The sequence below is a fragment of the Colius striatus genome, chromosome 7, assembly GCF_028858725.1.
Source record: "Colius striatus isolate bColStr4 chromosome 7, bColStr4.1.hap1, whole genome shotgun sequence".
Taxonomy (NCBI): domain Eukaryota; kingdom Metazoa; phylum Chordata; class Aves; order Coliiformes; family Coliidae; genus Colius; species Colius striatus.
The window spans coordinates 39,162,232-39,179,507 of NC_084765.1; the positions used below are offsets into that span (position 1 = coordinate 39,162,232).

Consider the following 17,276-nt stretch of genomic DNA (forward strand, 5'->3'; position numbering starts at 1 on the left):
TTTTAAGTAGTAATGATTCAGACTGCCATATTGATTAAAAACTTTGTTTTTCTTAAAATACCAGTAATAATACCAGTCTAAAAATACCAGTCTAAAAGCAAGTGTCTTACGAAGGAAGTGCAGTAAAAGGGGCAGTTCAAAGTACATGGAAGTAAAGATTCTTGAAAAGAAAACTTGTTTTACAACAATAGCCTATAATAACTTCTGATATCACACCTTAAAACTTCTTTTGAGAGCTGAATCTCTTGTCCAGGTGTCATATCGTAAGAGCAGTGCATGGAATCTAGAGTTTAATCCTATCTCTCGTGCATTCTCATAGCTTTGTAACAGAGCACTTCCCTATGCCTTGGAGAGTAATTTCAGAGTTTTGGGTTGTTTTTTTGGCCTAGCTCAAGAAACAGCTACTAGAAGAAAAAGAAGACTCTCTTAAACTTCTGAGGACTGAGCTTGAAGAGAAACACACTAGTTCTATGACAGCAGTGAAGAGGCAGTGGCTGGAAGAAAGAGAGGAAGAGGTTGCATTAGCTAAAGTTCGCTGGGAGAAGGAAGAAAAAGAGGTGTGGAACTCAGACCAAAGGGTTTCCATTTTTTAATTGTTGTTTGTTTATTTTTGGAAGGAGAACTTGTATGTAGACAGCCATGCACTGTTACTCTGCCATTTGAAGTCACTTTTAAGGATCTGTCATTTTAGGAGCCTCTGAAGAAGTCACAGCATATAGAATCATAGAATGGTAGGGGTTGGAAGGGACCTTTAGAGATCATCTAGTCCAACTCTCCTGCAGAAGCAAGTCCACCTAGATCAAGTCACACAGGAATATGTCCAGGTGGGCCTTGGAGACCTCCAAGGAAGGAGACTCCACACCCTCCCTGGCAGCCTGTGCCAGGGCTCCATCATGTGGCTGCACTTGCCGTTGTTTCATTCTGTTACCATATAAGTCCTTTGTTTATCCTGTCCCAGAGAAAAAAACTTGAGTTGCCAACTCTTGCCTCTCTGAGCATTGTTTGCTCTTCTACTGTTAAGGAATATTGGTGTAAACAGAGTTTTGACTGTTAAATTGAAGTGAAATTTTAGTTATTTGGATGCTGGGGAGATTTTCTTAAAAAATATTTTCTTCCTTAGAATAAAGAACGAATCTTGGCAATAGAAAGAGAATGGCAAAGTAGGCTGGAAGAAATGAGAAGAACTGTAGTTGAATGTAATGACTGCAGCAGCCAAACTGACCAAGTAACAGTTGTGGATGAAGCTTCAACTAAAGAGTTAGAAGGGATGATAGAAGACCAGAGACTGCAGACCCAGAAGTCTCTGAAAGAAAATATGACCTCTGGGGAGGCCTTAAAAGAACTTGAAATAGAACTGGAAAATAAATACCGTAAAAATCTTGCCAGCCAGGTAACAAATAATTGTTCTATCTGCCTGGAGCCTGTGGAACTACCATGTGCAAAGAAATGACCTAAAAAAGAAGAGCATTCTCTTCCGCTGACTCTTTCTTAAGCTCAGTAGTTGATATTTGCTATGTGGGAAATATATTAAAACAAAATCCTGAAGAAGCCGTAGCATGTGGCTTGTTTTTTTTCTACCTGTTAAGTTTTTCAGTCAGACAAATTTGCAGGAGTTTTGAATAGAACTGAGCAACCCAGACTTAGTTTAAAAATAAATTCCATATTGAATGTTTTGGTGACATTTTTGCATCGACCTGTATCAGATGCTTCTGGTCTGATTCTTTTAATTTCTGGAAACGTAGTCAATCCAACCTGAAGTCTGTTATTTCATTGCTATGTGAAAGTCATAAAGTGCATTTGGTGGTGATGACTTAAGTAGGGTTTTTTTTTATCTGCTTGTAGGTAGATGCAGCTTTAAGCCAAGCTCATGCCAAGTGGCTGCAAGAATTAACAGACCTCAAAGAGTACAAAGTAAATCTAAAGCTAGAACAAGAAAAATGGGAAAAAGAACACAAAGAGACTGCAGCAAAGCAGGTAGCCCCAAATGCTTGCATCTGTGTATTGATTAACAGCTCAGTCTTCCAAATCTGAGATACCACTGAGGAATGAATGCAGACATAGGCAGGGAATCGTTCAGGAAAAATATTTTCAGTGTACTCTGGTTCTGATCCTTTTTTTTTGTCTATGTTTTTGCCTTATGTTTTTATTAAATAATTTCAAAATAGTCTCCAATAGATTGATAACGACCCAGGGTTATATTTCATGTGTGCATGTAAATGTATGTGTATATTCTTAATGACTGTGTTATATTTTCACCAGTTAGCTCTAGTTCTCTCAGCTGCTGAAGAGAAATGGAAGAAAGAATATGAGAGTACAGAAAAATCTGGGCCCAAAGTGAAAGAACTTGAAGAAAAAGTGATTTCTCTCAAGAAGGAATTGGAGCTAAAGAAAGAAGAAATCCCTGCAGCTATCAAAGCAGAGCTAGCAAAAGCCCGTGCTCAGTGGAACAAAGAAAAGCAGGAAGAAATCTTGCAGATACAAGAGCAAAATGAGAGAGATTACCGAGCATTCTTAGATGATCACAGAAGCAGAATTAAAGAGGTACTTGCAACAGCAAAGGAGGATCTTGCAAAGCAGAAAAATGATCTTTCCATTCAGAAAGAGGCAGAAATAAAGATGTTGTTAGACCAAAAACAGCGAGAATGGGAGGCTCAGGAAACTAAGAGACTGCAGAATGAAATTAATCAGTATGAGGAGAAGACTTTGGTTGAGCTTGAGTACTTGTTGAGTGAAATCCATGAAGATCTAGTCAAGTGCACACATAGGAAGCATTCTTGGAAGGGGAAATATTTTGACACTCCTGTTCAAGTAAACTGTCAACTCAAAGGCAAATTGGAGGCTTGCTTACAAAAGGCCTACAGAACCACAGTTTACACAATTCTGGAGAAGAAAGAGCAAGAATGGAAAGAGGTAATGTTTGTGTAAATTGTAACTGCCAACCAGAAAAAGGGATTTGTGAGGTTAGTGGTTGGACTTGATGATCTTTTCCAACTGTACAATTGTATGATTCTGACAATGTAAATATTCATGTACTCTTGAGAACTGGAGAATCCAACATTTGGGTTCATTGATAACAAGAGTCCTTTACAACTGTAGAAAAGGGATAAATCTACCATTAACAAGTAAAAAGGGAAAGGATGATTGTGCCTTTGACACCTTCAGTCTTCAAAGAAGAGAAAGCCAGGTTAGGAGTTTCAGTCTTTAATGCCAGGATACATCAATTAAGGAGATGAATTTGCCATCTTAAGTTTGGGAGTTGAAGTCTCCTTGTGACATTTTAGCTGGGTTCTGTCATTAAAGGTCATCTTAGGTTTTTGCACAGCTGCTTCTTTTTTGAGAAATACAGTAGTTGATAATGGTGATTGGATAGTGATCATGGATCATGTTACTCTCCCCTCCTACCTTCCCAATACAAATAAAGATGAAAACAGTAAATCCTTTCTGCAAATTATCTGTAGAACTGAATAACTGACAAAATGATCTATCTCAGGAATAACTTATTGCTGAACTTTATTGTGGCTCTAGGAAACCCTTTTCGTTGTGCCTGTCAAAATGAGGCAAAACATCCTACCCTCTTCTAGAGGAATTTAGGGCTACATAAAATTCTATCCAAAAGCTTCTGTTTCTGTTGTTTTGGCAGATTGCTCTTTTTGCAATGCTTATACTTGTGGTAAGTTTTTGGTTATGAGTCGCATCCCACTGGAAATGCCACTGCCACCCAGCATTTAGCAGCTGGGAAGTTATCCAAGAATAGGACAGAGAAAGAAACTCTCTTGTTTTTCAAGAAAAGGCAGAATGGATGGAACTGAGTGTGAAGTGATTTCTTATGGCAATATTACCCAGTTTAGTGTAATATGTTTCTGTTCAGGAACTGGACCTTTGAAATTTTCTTGTCATGAGTTATTTTCACAGTGTTAGAGAATCAGAAGTGGTTTTCCTATGCCTGGCACATCTACTGTAATAGATATAAACGTTTTTAACTGTTTTTAGTATGCTTTTGAACTTCAAAATGTTGGTTGACTTGAACCACCTTATCTGGTGAAGCCTCTTCTGATTTCTTAGTAACATCATCTTTCTCTTATGCTACCGTAATAACAATAAACAAAGGAGTTACATTTTTCTAGATGACTTTCTTCTCTGTCTACTACCCATATTTGTGCAGAAAGTCTAAATGAGTCCAACTCCTTTTTCTATTGGATCTGCCTTTTAAAAAACCATGTTAGCTTCAGCTATCCAAAGGCACTGTATAGTTCTGCAGTGTTAAGGGCTACTGACATTTCCAAAATAAAACTTAAGATAGCCAGGTGCAGCTGTTGCAATGGATTCTGCCAAGTGAAACTTGTATATGCTAGAACATGCATTTTCCTCATGATTTGAGCTGTCATCTGCATTTCTGTTGCATGTTTTAAGCACCTCGTGGCCAGGGTTGCTGTGTTCATGCATGACATACTACCTATCTGCTTTAAGATAGTGGGGAACTTTTTTTTCTGTGTGTTCAGGAAGTGTTTTTCAATTGCAGAAATACGAAGAGCTACTGAGTAAAGTAAATAAAGAAGCATACTCTTGCCTGCAATGTGGTGAAGGAGAAACTGGAGATCTTGCAAGGCCTCCTGTGGATCATGCTGGACACCAAGCAGAAGCACAAAGGAGGCTAAAGAGACAGACACCCTTGCAAGAAGCTGGAGCAGGCAAAGGTATTGGTTTTGATTTTAATCTGGCAAACGGTATGTCATCAAATTAAGCTTATTAGTAGCAATATTTCATAGATGATGTCTTACTGATGATTAAAGCAGAGTTAATTAACTAGCAAATATTTGGGTGAGAGAAGAAGATGCAGTTTTTCCAACTGTAAAGTTGTTTTAATGTTGTGCTAGCTTGTCCTGTGGTAGTCACAAACTGTGCAACAAATTGTACTGGTCTCCATCTTGCTGACTAAATCCTGGGCTTTGAGGTTTAGTTGTATTAAATGCTAGTAGCTTTCTGCTTTTTAAAGCCTTCAGGAGTAAAGGCATAGCTGCTGTATCTGCTGCAGGTGTAAATACTCTGAGGGCTGGGGATGTGACCTTGAATACCTTTGGTGTATAACAGCTCAGAAGGAAGCCAGTATTGATCATGATGAACAGGGCATCGTCTAAACTTTCTTGTAAATAAGTAACACTAAATCAGAGCTTTGAAGATGAAATTGTTCTTTATACCGTTTGCTTGTGACATTAGACAAGGAATTCTGCAGTCATGTAAAAGATACTTTTGTGTCAAGAGCTCTGTTTCCCCTGGCATGGTGGTCTTCTGATTCTTTTGATCAACAATGTCGTTGAAGGAATGTGAATCCCCACACTGATGTTTCTTTTCCTTCCCTCCTTCCCACCTCTCTATATACTTTAGCATTGTAGCTCTTCTCAAAGCTGTGTACTGTGGCAAAGCTGGAGATAGCATAGCTGGGGAGAAACTTCATGGGAGGCACAGAAATCTCTCTGGGACTTTCTGTTTAGTTTGAGTTCTTACGCAACAGAAAAACATAAAGAAAGAAAACCCAAGAGAGTCTTTGGCTTTGTGCCTGTAGTGTGGCTTGAATTCCTTGTACACCAAAATAACAAACCATCTATTAAACACCAAACAATACAAGCAGTGTGTGTAGCTCTTCTGTCTCTAAAGCTCCCTGTCCTGGCTGTAGAGAGCAGCCGTTGCTCTCCTGGAAGTAGCCCAGTCTTTGTGAATTTCTCAACTTAACTAGACTCAGCCGCATGTGAAGCTTCCCAGCTGGGAGAATCTCCTTCAGCTGACTCCAGAAAGACCCTGCTTGGCTGGGGAGGGGAGAGGGCTGGTTTAGGGAGTGAGTTGTTTTTGTTGGTTTAGGTTTTTTTAAGTAATAAAAATTCTGGCTACAGGTCTCACATTGTGACTGAAGACTCAGGTCATCACTGATAATAGTGCATTGACCTGTGAGGGTTCAGTGACTTGATAGGTGGTACTGTACCTTCTATGGCAGGGTTTCAGCCACTTGCTTATTTTAATTTGGCCAATGTGTTATATGTTTTTCAGCAAGAGAAAGAGTGGAAAAAGTAAGATTGGGTTTGACTCTTTTTTTGATCCCATGGCTGATGTAGAGCTCCCAGCAGTTACCTTTGGATGTCAGGAATGTGCAAAAAGGAATCTTGGGTCTTGGGAATATTTTTGCTGTGAATACTGCTACCAGGAGCTTGAAAAAAGAGTGGCTGTGTGCCAGGACTTGAAAAGAGAGCTGGAGGTAGCCTGCAAACAGCTTCAGCTTGTTGCAAAGGAGCATGAGGCTAAGTCAGAGCAGATCCAACGTTAGGGTTGTTAGTCACGTAAAGATAATTGTAAATGGCTCTGCCTTGCTGGCTGCGTGAGTCATTTTTGTCTGTTCTGTCATTTGATTTTCAGTGGATGGAATGGAGGTGTGGACATGCTTTAAAGCCAAACAACCCTCCTCCTAACAAAAAAGCACAAACTGATACCCCCTGTAGTATACTTTCATATGTATCGGGGAAAGGAGTAGAGGAAAGCTGAACACCTGGCGGATGTTCTTTGACTACTTGATCTTGTTGCCCGTCAGGGTTGTACAGATAATGCACATGTGTGCACATATATACATTTCTAAGTGTATATGTGTGAGTCAGAGTTCTTCAGCTGTCTGCTTTGGAGTTGTGCTGCTACTGTGCACATACTTTTTCCACCGTAGTGGGAGTATAAAGGGTGGAGCAGCCCCAAATACTTGGTTTCCTTTGCACCAGTAGCAGTAAGATACTGACCCCCATTTTATTGTACCTTCCTGCAGTTAATAGAAGCTTGAAGCTGTAGTTCTGTTTATTTTCTTACTTCAAGGTTTACAAAACCAAAGGAAAGTTTTAAGTAGGCTTTATTTAGTCTCTTTGCCTTTTAAATCAAGATACTATTTTTCTTTGGTGTTGCTTTGAAATGAGAAAGACAGGAAAGATGACAGAAAAGGTCTCTAGCTCTTAAATATTTTTCCTATGTGACAGTTGTCTCTATCAATGATGGATATAAATACCCACTCTGTTTTTGAAAGAGTCACTGAAAGGATAGCTTCTGTCTGTAGGCTGGAAATAAGGCATTTCTGAAGTGATTTCTGACAAAAAAAAGATGATGTAAAGTAACTTGAGACTCTCCATTGTAGGAGATTGCTTTTGACTGAGTAGAGGTGTTATCTAGTACTTTAATAACATTTCTCTGGCTATGGGGTAGTGTTTTGTTGTAATTGCCTTCTCTTTACTGTCCAACATCTCATTTTTTTGTATTCTTAAATATCCGTATCACCTTCTGTAGACAGATTGATAGTGCCTGATGTCTAAACTGATGGTTTTACCAATTGCAATATTATCTAACTTGATGTCAATACCTATGTTCATGGTGGATGCTGTTGCATCATATATGTCTGTCTTCTGTCAATTCTCAGGATGGTAGACTCCATGCTTTATTCATTTAACATAGTAGAAGTCTCTGGCCATAGCAAAATCTGGGCTAAGTAGGACCAAGTCTTTGGTGTATCAAACAGCTTTGCTGTGCCTGTAAACATATCCTCCTATTGAGTCTCCCTCTGTGAACCTTGCATGTAGACTTTTCACTCAGAGGAAGTTGTATTGATTCATCTGTCTCTGATAGCAACAATAATTCCTTTTGCTTAGGTTTGGTTTTGAGAGGATTTGTAGGAGGAATGCCTGCTTTGCTTCATTCCTGCACTCAAGAACTTTTTCCTTCCTACTTAAGCATACTGTACCATATGGAGCACAGTTCCCATTCAGTTGGTATCTGAGGAACTCTATCCTCTTATTGAAGTCAGTAGAGGCCTTTGTTTTAAGGAGCAGAACAAAGGGAATGATGTTTAAAGGAAAACATGTTGGTGATTGAATAAGAGAATCATTCTCTTTGCAGTGTTTTAATCAGTTGAAGCTGTACACAATAGTGTTCAGGCCGTTTTTTTTAGGCTCCCCTTAGAGCATGGCAGGAATAGGACTTGCTGAAGGTTCTGGTTGAGGAGGGGTCTCAGACCACATGCTGAGTGTCATAAGTCTGTAGAATAGTTTGAGCCTTCCTCAGTGAAGGGTCACTGTGGCCACTGTACGCAGCTTTGGCAAATGGTCAGCATGGAGAGAGAGCAGATACCAGGGTAGCAGGCTGTACTGACGAAGTAGTCTTACTTGCCAAAGGCTGTGGTTTGTGTGAGGGGTGGGGTTTTAGGTTTTTGTTTGTTTGTTTAAATGAAAAATCTTAGTTGTCTGTTCTAATAAATTTTGTGTACAAGAAGTAATGTTTGTATAGGAAATGCTTTGGCCAGCTTGCAGAGATGTGAGCAAGGCCAGGTGGGTAAGTGGCACAGAATTGTGTCATGTTTTTTTTCCTATGTTCTTCTGTTGACAACCATATGCTGAGTAAACTTCCTTGGGGACTGGAGGAAAGACTGAAGGGTAATAGGAGGTCTGTTAATGGAAACAGGGTACTGCTGTCACTGAAGTCACCAGGGGCAGAACTCTCAACTATTCAAAATGAGATTTGGATCACAAATGATCGAACGATCCCTGAGGGCCATGAATTGCTTCTCCCTGTATCGTAGGATGGCTGCTTGCTTTTTGCTTTTCTACCCATCATCCTAGAGAAGGAAGCTAGTCCATGTCTTTCCCAAGGCTCAGGTCCTCATATTCTACTGCTGAAAGAAGGAAGACTTGCCTTTGAGACATGGCCTCTGGTATGTGGTGACAGTCTTTGTTTTCCTTAGGCCATGGTTCATATGAGAGCTTCTGTAGCTGGATGCTGTGGAGGTATCTCCAGCATTCAGTGTAGATATTCAATTCATGTTGGGGTTTTTTTTGCCCCTGAAATAAGAAAGCTAGTACTCAACTGTTGATTTTCATGGGTCTATCCAAGTTTATCCATCAGTTCCTCAAGTCATGGTAAATATCTGTACCTTTTTAAAAAGTAAGCATTTGCTTAAATTACATTATATAGCTAAGAAATAAATTTTAAGGTTCTCTAACTTGCAGAGATGACCCACAAGTGTTGATGTATGTATCATATGCCATGATCAACAGTATTCAGCATTAGCTTGAAATCCTCTGCTGTAGGCTTTTTCAGCTCCACTATCTTCTCATTCTCTGTGGTGGATCATTATAATGCTTATATGTTTCTTAGCATTGAGTGGAGTTCAGCATGAAAGTTCAGGCTTCCTCTGTAATAGTGGCTTTTGGTTATTAAAAAACCCCAAATAACCCAACAAACCACCAACCAAACCAAAAGATTAAAAAAACCCAACAAACACCAAGGTTTTTCTTTTATTCCTCTGCCCCCAAAAAGGCACAATTGCTAAACCACAAATTAATAGTTATTTTCTAATGTTTGGGGGGGGTTGTTATTGTTGTTAGGGATTTTTTTCCTTTGCCTGTCCTTTTTCTACTTGTACAACTGGTATCTACTGAAGTTTTGCCTCCAACATAGTTTAGTAATGGCATATGAAGACTAAGTTTGCTTCATTACTGTATGAGGTAACTTTTATGTTCAGGCATCACTGAAGTGTGTTGTGATTGATTCCTGTGTGCTTGTTACTGCAACAGCTGTACATTTGCTGATGATGCTTTGTGACACTGAGTGTTTATACAGGAGACAGCAGTCTATCTAATAACTTCTGTTAACTCAACTTGAATTTAGATAAGTGCAGTGAATGATGATTCATCTTTTTAACAGAAAACGAGAAGGATCTAGAAGCTGTAATTGCAGAAAACTCAGAGATGAAGACTAAACTAAAAGACCTGGGGACACCACCAAGGTATTTAAAAAATCCAATGAAGCTAATTTTTTTTTTAAAGATCTGCTTTTTTTGTGTGGAGTGTAACTTCTGTGCATTTCGGGTCATTGTCTAGGGAAGGGATCTCAAAACCTCGTACATCCTGTGACTCTATGAAGGGGCTGGAAGAAATGCGTGCTCAGTACATTAAGGCTGTGAGCAAGATTAAATGTAAGTGCTAAAGTCTTAGATGAAAAATTGGAACAAAATCATTTACTTTGTCACTTCCTCCGCCTTCAGCCAGCTTGCACAGGAATCTGACAGCTGAATTGTGTGAGAAGTAATTTTTTCCTTGTTAGTAGCATAAATATGAGAAATGGAATTGTCACCATAATCTCAGACAAGATTAATTGCAATGGGTGAAGCCTTGTTATGCTGCTTTGCTCTGTATTATGTTTTTTAAAATGCTGAAGATGGAGAATTGGACAACTGGATTCCTGTCTGATGCTTCATATCAACCTGCTGTGGTCTTCAGTGGCGTTTATCCAGTAGGTAGCACTTGGCACAATGATTTGGGTGGAATATTGGCAGGTAAATCCAGGCTGTTGCTGGCTTGCTCCAGGTCTGCTAGGCAATCTCAGATTGTGCTGTTGGTGCCTTATCTCTCTTCCTTCTCTGGGGTAGAAGGGTATTAATGAAGTGTCTTTGTAGGTGATATGCTGTGTTACATCCGTGAAAGTAAGGAGAGAGCTGCTGAAATGATTAAAGCGGAGGTTTTAAGAGAGCGCCAAGAAACAGCACGGAAAATGCGCAAGTACTATTTGACATGTCTTCAGCAGCTCCTCACGGATAACGGCAAACACGAAGGGTAAGTGCAAGTACCTTTGGCAGTTACTGTTGGTTTTCAAAGCAGTTTGTAGGTATTAGTCTGGTGGTTTTCCAAACACTATTTGACCTGAAATCTTGCTGGTCTGCTCACATCGGTGTGGGGTCACTGCTGAGCAGTCTGGCATACTGTCTTTTCAGTGTTCATTGACTCTTGCTAACATGACCTTGAAGGAAAATGCAGAGTTGAAAAGGAATCACCTTTAAGCTTTAATTTATTTTTGTGTGTATGTGTGTTCTACAATTCTTTGCAGAGCTGAAAAGAAAATAATGGATGCTGCCAGTAAGCTTGCTGCAATGGCTAAAGGACTTGAAACACCACTTCGACACATTCCCCAAAGCAAATACAGCTGCTCGGGTATGGTGGCTTCTGTAGTTGTTCTCTTCTTGATCGTATTGATTTAATGCATGTAGTAATGAAAATGCTGATGGAAACTGAAGTACTATTTATTTATAAGATTGCTAATGGAAAGGTAAATATGAGATGCTTGCTTTGACAGTGCTTCCAATGCTTTATTAAAAAACCAAACAACCTAGTTTTTCTTCCAGCATTACAGTTTTCTTCAATTAATCTAGTTCCTTCCCTACTCTCCTAGCTCTGCCTGATCTACCACCTGGAGCTGAGTACTCAAAAAGGGATGCCATGCTTCGGACTAGGTCAAACCATATGGAAAGCAAATCACATGGTGAAAACATGACCAAAAAAAACAGTGATAAAGTTGTCCAGAAATGTGTACCACGTGATTTGAGACAGCAGTTTGATGCAACGCAGACTGAAACTCAACATATGCTTCATGAAATAGTGACTTCAGCTATTCAGAGTGGGAACAATTCTAAAAATTTGAATGGTGCTTCAAGAGATGCTCTGCAAGAGTTTTATCCAAATGACAATGGAGGAGTAGAAAAATATGCCCATGTTGTAAGTGCACACAAAGGACTCTTGAGTGCTGGTAGCAATAGGACACATCAGAATGCTCCTCCATCTGCTTCTCAGGCAATGTTAGAAAATATGCATGCACCCAACTTTACAAATGGCCACCCCATCTCTGGGCCAACTCATATGCTTCAGAGCAAGAATGAAAGAATGGTCTTGAAAGAGGATAAACGTATCCAGTCACGTGGCAAATTGAAAAGTAAATCTAAAAGAGCTCTGGAATTTGACTTTCAAGAAACTCCAGAAAGAGATGAAGGAAGTTGCAGTGAATGGAGTTCTGTAAATGGAAGCTTGATTCTGGATCGTGGTGATGTGCCTCTCTTGTATCCTGAACAAAAAGGCAGTACTAATGTGCAAGCACAAACTGCAGGCTGTGGAGAGTTGCCTCCCATCAAGTCATTTTCCCCTGCAGATGAACGTGTTACTTCTCAGAGAGACATTTCTAATGGCGATGGCAAGATTCTTGGCACAAAAAACAGCACTGAAGTTTATAGTAGTGGCCACCTGATAACAAACCCAGAGCACACCTCATTCCTCAACTCTGATAAAACACATTCTGCTGTCACACAACTCAAGGCATTGCCAGATTCAAATGCAGGAAAATGCTGCAACAAATGCTTGGGACAAAATGGTGTGGGATCCCCTATCTCTTCAGCAAGATAGTGGTTTGATAGCCTACTTGAACTAATGCCAGCAATTCTTCATTCAAAGGGAAAAAACCCTGAAGGATACCTGTTCTATTTGTCCATTTCATGACCAATGTGACACAATTTGAATGTTATGTGAAGGAATTCCATAAAGTTGTTTGAAATATTAATGTAGACTTTTGTTTACCTTTTTAATAACACTTTCATAATTGTGTATAGTGTATTATGTACAAATTTATTAAATAGAATCTATTTTTATATTAAATTTAGCTTGCAGTATTTATCTAAAAGCTACTGTAAGTTGTGGTAATCTTTTTAAATGATTATGGAAAATCCTTCAGAGCTCAGTGAGGATTTGTTTGAAGTAAATATTTTAATTGACTTTTCCATTTTTAAGGAGCTCCTGTAAGCCTCTATGTGCATCCTTGTAATAAAAGCAAAAATGCTTTCATTTTTTCATTCAGTTATTATAACAAATCAAGTATTCATCCCTTCAGTATAGCAAAAAACAAAAGCTGTTCCTGGGCAGAGGAAAGGTAGAATAACCATGCTTGCAGGTGTTCCTTAGCCTATGCTACTTACTAGGTCTTCAGCTAACATTGATAGTGTTCTTCCTGATGCTTAGAAAGCTTCTATTTTAATGGCCTGCCCAGGATTTGAAGAGAGTTATGAGACACATTTCTTTTCTAGACTTTTTGCTTTCCTTGGGACAGCATTTCAGTTCCAGGGATACTGTGAGGAAAAGAGGTGTTTGCTGCTTGCTCACACAGGGCTTGATTAAATCGTACTTGTTGCTAGTCCCATAACCATACTATTAATTGCAATTCACTTCAACAGTAATACCTAAAAACCCATTCAAAGGTTTTGCTTGCTATTGTTATGTCATATTGGAAGAAGAAAAAAAGACTCAATAATATCTCAAAGGTGATGTGTATGTCTTTTATCTGCAACAAGCTTTAACTGCTGTCAGCATGTTCATTTAGAACTGAACCCACAGCACTCTAGTCTGAAAATCTTTTCAGTTTTAAGAGGAAAAGAGTGCAAGATTCAACAGCGATCTTATGAAGAAAAATGTGGTTTAACTTCCTTTACAAACCCATCCTGCCTGCTTGTATTTCAGGCCAACTGGCAAGGCAGAATGCATTACAGCTCTTGGTACGCAGGACTGGTGTGTGACTTGAGACTGGAGTGAGCTAATGAGAGACTTCAGAGTTTCTTGGTGGCCTTTAATGTTGCACATAAATCCAACCCCACATCCCCTTTAGTGAAGGTGGGGTTTGTCATCATCAGTGGGAGCAAACTGAGGCCACGAGAGACCGCTGGTGCCTAAACAAACATGGGCAGTGGTTAAGTTCAAGGGCCAAATTCCGAGTTCTGAGTTGAGGAAATAGCTGTGGCCTTGTCTGCAGGGGAAAGTTTTTACTAGTTGTCCTCTAAGCCCCATGTGGGTGCTTTTTGTTTTGATGATGAGTGGCTTTTTTTGGGGGTTAGATTAAACATTTTCCTAAATTGCACAAGGTAAAAAAGCAGCACATTTATCCCCATGTGAGAGATACTTGTACAAGTGTTCAAAACCAATATATCAAGTTAATTGAATTCCTTGGGCTGGTCCAGAAACCTTCCCCAGGTGAAGAAAGCCTGCAGCTGTAAAAGTAAACATGCAGGGACATCCCTGACCATTCTCACAGAGCAGCTGAGGGCCCAATAGATTGTTACCCTGCACCTAATGTACTTTTCCAACTAATCCTTCATTCGAGGTGGATTCCAGACCTTCTCTGTAGTTGTTCCCCAAAATGCCAGGCCTGGTGCCAGTGTGCAAACTGCTTTTAAAATTCTTTTCAAAAGTAACTTCTACCAGTACAGTTTGTTTTTTCTGTGGTGTTTGTATGTGAGACTCTGTCATTTTGCTGTAACTCTTTAAAAATTTCCTGTGTTTAAAAGCTCTGTGGTTTCAGTGCAGAATGAAGTACTTAATGATCCCAGTCCTGTTAAAGCTTTGAACAGCTGATGATCTTCACACATTTAATTTAGAAGCCAGGGTCCCACACTGATGGGAAGGGATCTTTGGCATTACTGACTGCTCTGGAGAAAGCTGAGGGCTTTCTTGTGAGTGTCTGTCTTCTCTTATGGAACAGGAAGATACTATGCAGATTGGGCAAAAGGGGAGGAGGAGGAGGAATCTCTACTGATACCAGTTAGTGAGACTATTTAAATGTGGACATTAGGTGCCCAACTAGATTTGGTTGCTCTTTCAGCCATATTGTATCACATCATGATCTGAAGCTGTGTTGGTGACAAAAATTGCAATGCATGTCAAAGTGGATGGGGGTAGAGTTTCAGTTAAATCCTTGCTCACCTAATGCTTATTGCATGTATTGTTGCACTGATGACTCCAGAGACCTCCAGAGCTGCTGAGAGAACTTTAAGTTTTCCTAAGGAGAATCAACTGCAGAGGCCTTGAGGGAAGATCCATTCCCAAACAGCAGCAATCGTTCCCTGGTGAGTAAAGCTTGAGGAATAAGGAGATATTTAGCCCAAGAATCAACAAGTCCTAGTCAAAGCATTCCTCAGCCCTCCTCCTAACGTCATTAGGAAAGAATGAAGCAATAATAGGCCAGCATAGGGGGTGGCAGCTCCTGAAACTGGACAGCTGACACCGGTCAGAAACGGGGGTATAGTGTTGCAATATGTGGTTGGACTTGTATAGTTGAGCCAAGATTGTGACAGTCACTAAATGAATCTCCTCAAATAAATTTGATACATATTTTCACCCACTAGGTTATACTGCTGGAAGAACTTACCTGTTTGATTCAAGAATTCGTTACCTGTGTGTGTCTGTCTGATTCAGATGATTCCTGGGTTTAATACTGTATTTATACAACAGGAGGAAGATCTACTTTTATTTTAGTGATGTTGCAGTTTGGCACTATTGAGCTTAAACTTTAACCACACTCTGCCTCCATCTCCAAAGTAGCAGAACTCTTCATTGTATTCTTTAGTTGTTTTGGCCTTGCAAGTATGATTTGTCTGCAGATTCCTACTTAGAGCAGCTTCTTTGTAAAAATGTGTCACTGTTTCATACTAAAATATCAACATGATCCGTTTCCAAGATGACATTCTGATACTATGTTTAAGTGGTAATTACAATCTACATTTTGTGCACATCTTAAACATCCTTTATATAGTTGATGGTGCATAAGGTTCTTATATGTGATGTAGAGGACAAGAATGCATAGGCTTTGCCAACTCATGCATGCTTTTAGCAATGAATACATTAATTATTGGTCTCAGGTTCTAGTGTTTTAGCTTGTCTCTTCAAAAGAGTGGCTTCTTTTAGCTGGAATAAGCAACACCTGTGACTATTAATGAAATAAATTAAGCATAAATTGTCTTGAAATGCCCACATTCTTTATTTTTGGTAGACATACATGCACATCTGAAACCTTAATTCCTGTCACTGCAAGTTGCTGTGCACAAGAATAGCTATTTGAGTAGGAACTGAGGCCATGAGAGTTCAGGTGGCTTGTTTGGAAAGTTAGGAAGCCTGAAAAGAAAATTAAAACTAGGTTTTTAAAACCCTTGGCTAGTACTTTGACCACTAAATGACCCTTTCTTTCTACTTGATGACTTCACTTTGCATTTACACTTCCTTTCTTCTAGCCCAGTTTATTCCCTTGTACCATTTTTTAATACCTTTTGTCTTTTTATGTCAGTTTTCTCTGGCTTTGCACTTTCTTTCTTTCCACCCCACCCCCCACGTCCTGCTCTATTTTTTAATCTTGGATTCTCCCTTTGACTTTGCATGATCTCTCCGTGGCTTTGCATGTTTTAAGAGGTGTTTTGCCTTTACTGGTGGGAAATTGATTCATCTTTATTTCTTCTCCAGAGTGACACATACCATTTTTTCTTGTGTTATCAAGTTCATAAAATTACATGATATTAATGAATTACAATTTACCCAATGTCACTGGTCTCCTTTACCTTTCTAAAATGACAGGTCACACAGCCTGTTTTCCTGCTGCAAGGTAGAGAATAACCTGTGCTGATATTGGTCCTATGGATGTTTGTCCAGTGTGTTCTGAAATCCTTTCCAGCATTATCCTCACTGCTGGAAGGCTGCCTTCCCATTCCCTTTTTGTCTTACCTGGACTTTTGCTGCTTGTTACCATTTCTCCAATGTGCCAATGACACTGAATTTCTCTTGTGTCGTGCTTAAAACCTCCTGTTTCCCCCGTGGTTTTTATTTCACGTAAGTAACACCATTTCTTTCAATCTTTTTTTGCATAGGTCAGCTTTTAGGATGTGCAGATCTGTTGTTGCATACAAATGGGGAAAGTCCAAAGGACAGTAAATGGAAAAAAATTAGATTGGACAGTCTTGATCCTACTATGCTTGATGGTTTTCAGACTGGTTCAGCTGGTTATTTGTTCTTCTGCAGAATTATTACAACCTTTGCAAAACACCCTACCTGTGGTTTGTGAAAGCTTCTCAAGACTGCTGTGACTAAATCCAGCTTCTCTAAGTCTAACCTGTGGATATGCAACTAAGGAAAGCTCTGGCTTGCTTCCCCTTCTGAGCTTTCCTGAACACCCTTGGAGTTTTGTATCTCATTACCCCCTTACCTATCATTTTACTTTGTAGTTGGTACTTTCCACTGAAGTCTGGAGATCTGCTGGCTACTGTACAGTGTCCCCATTTCCATATAATCTCCACAGAATTATTGAGATATTGTCTATTCACACATATTTATTTCAGTCATCCTTAACATTTGCTGTCAAAGACAGTCTTCTGCTGTTGGAACTCTGTTCTCATGTTTCCCTTTGTTCTGTGGGAGTTGCTAAGATTTCCCATTGAAATGGATTTTAAACGTTGGCTCTTTTGTGCTGATTCACTGTGCAGTCCTGTCTCCCACAGTGTAGATGGGTTACAATGGAGACGATGGTAACCTGGCAGTGCTACAGGAGCACATTACTTGCAGCTGTAGTTAGATTTCAGCCAGCATTCTGATGCAGAATACTTCACACTTCCAAATTAATAGTGTTTCTCCCTCTGTTCT

The 17,276-nt window shown here is 39.6% G+C and overlaps 1 protein-coding gene across 6 annotated transcripts in view; it reads left to right on the top strand.

The window, feature by feature from the left end:
- Nucleotides 1-12,460, top strand: part of CEP152 (centrosomal protein 152) — a 29,772-nt gene extending 17,312 nt beyond the window's left edge. For 4 of the 6 annotated variants that reach the window (XM_062000214.1, XM_062000219.1, XM_062000217.1 and 1 more), the window contains 10 exons: nt 390-557; nt 1,121-1,390; nt 1,843-1,974; nt 2,260-2,910; nt 4,520-4,694; nt 9,715-9,796; nt 9,891-9,985; nt 10,466-10,622; nt 10,894-10,997; nt 11,236-12,460. In XM_062000214.1, coding sequence (XP_061856198.1) covers nt 390-557; nt 1,121-1,390; nt 1,843-1,974; nt 2,260-2,910; nt 4,520-4,694; nt 9,715-9,796; nt 9,891-9,985; nt 10,466-10,622; nt 10,894-10,997; nt 11,236-12,236 — 2,835 coding nt within the window. In that variant the 3' untranslated portion in view covers nt 12,237-12,460. The remainder of the gene's footprint in view (nt 1-389; nt 558-1,120; nt 1,391-1,842; nt 1,975-2,259; nt 2,911-4,519; nt 4,695-9,714; nt 9,797-9,890; nt 9,986-10,465; nt 10,623-10,893; nt 10,998-11,235) is intronic. The other 2 variants (XM_062000216.1, XM_062000218.1) reach the window with 2 other exon arrangements.
- Nucleotides 12,461-17,276: the final 4,816 nt, after the last annotated feature.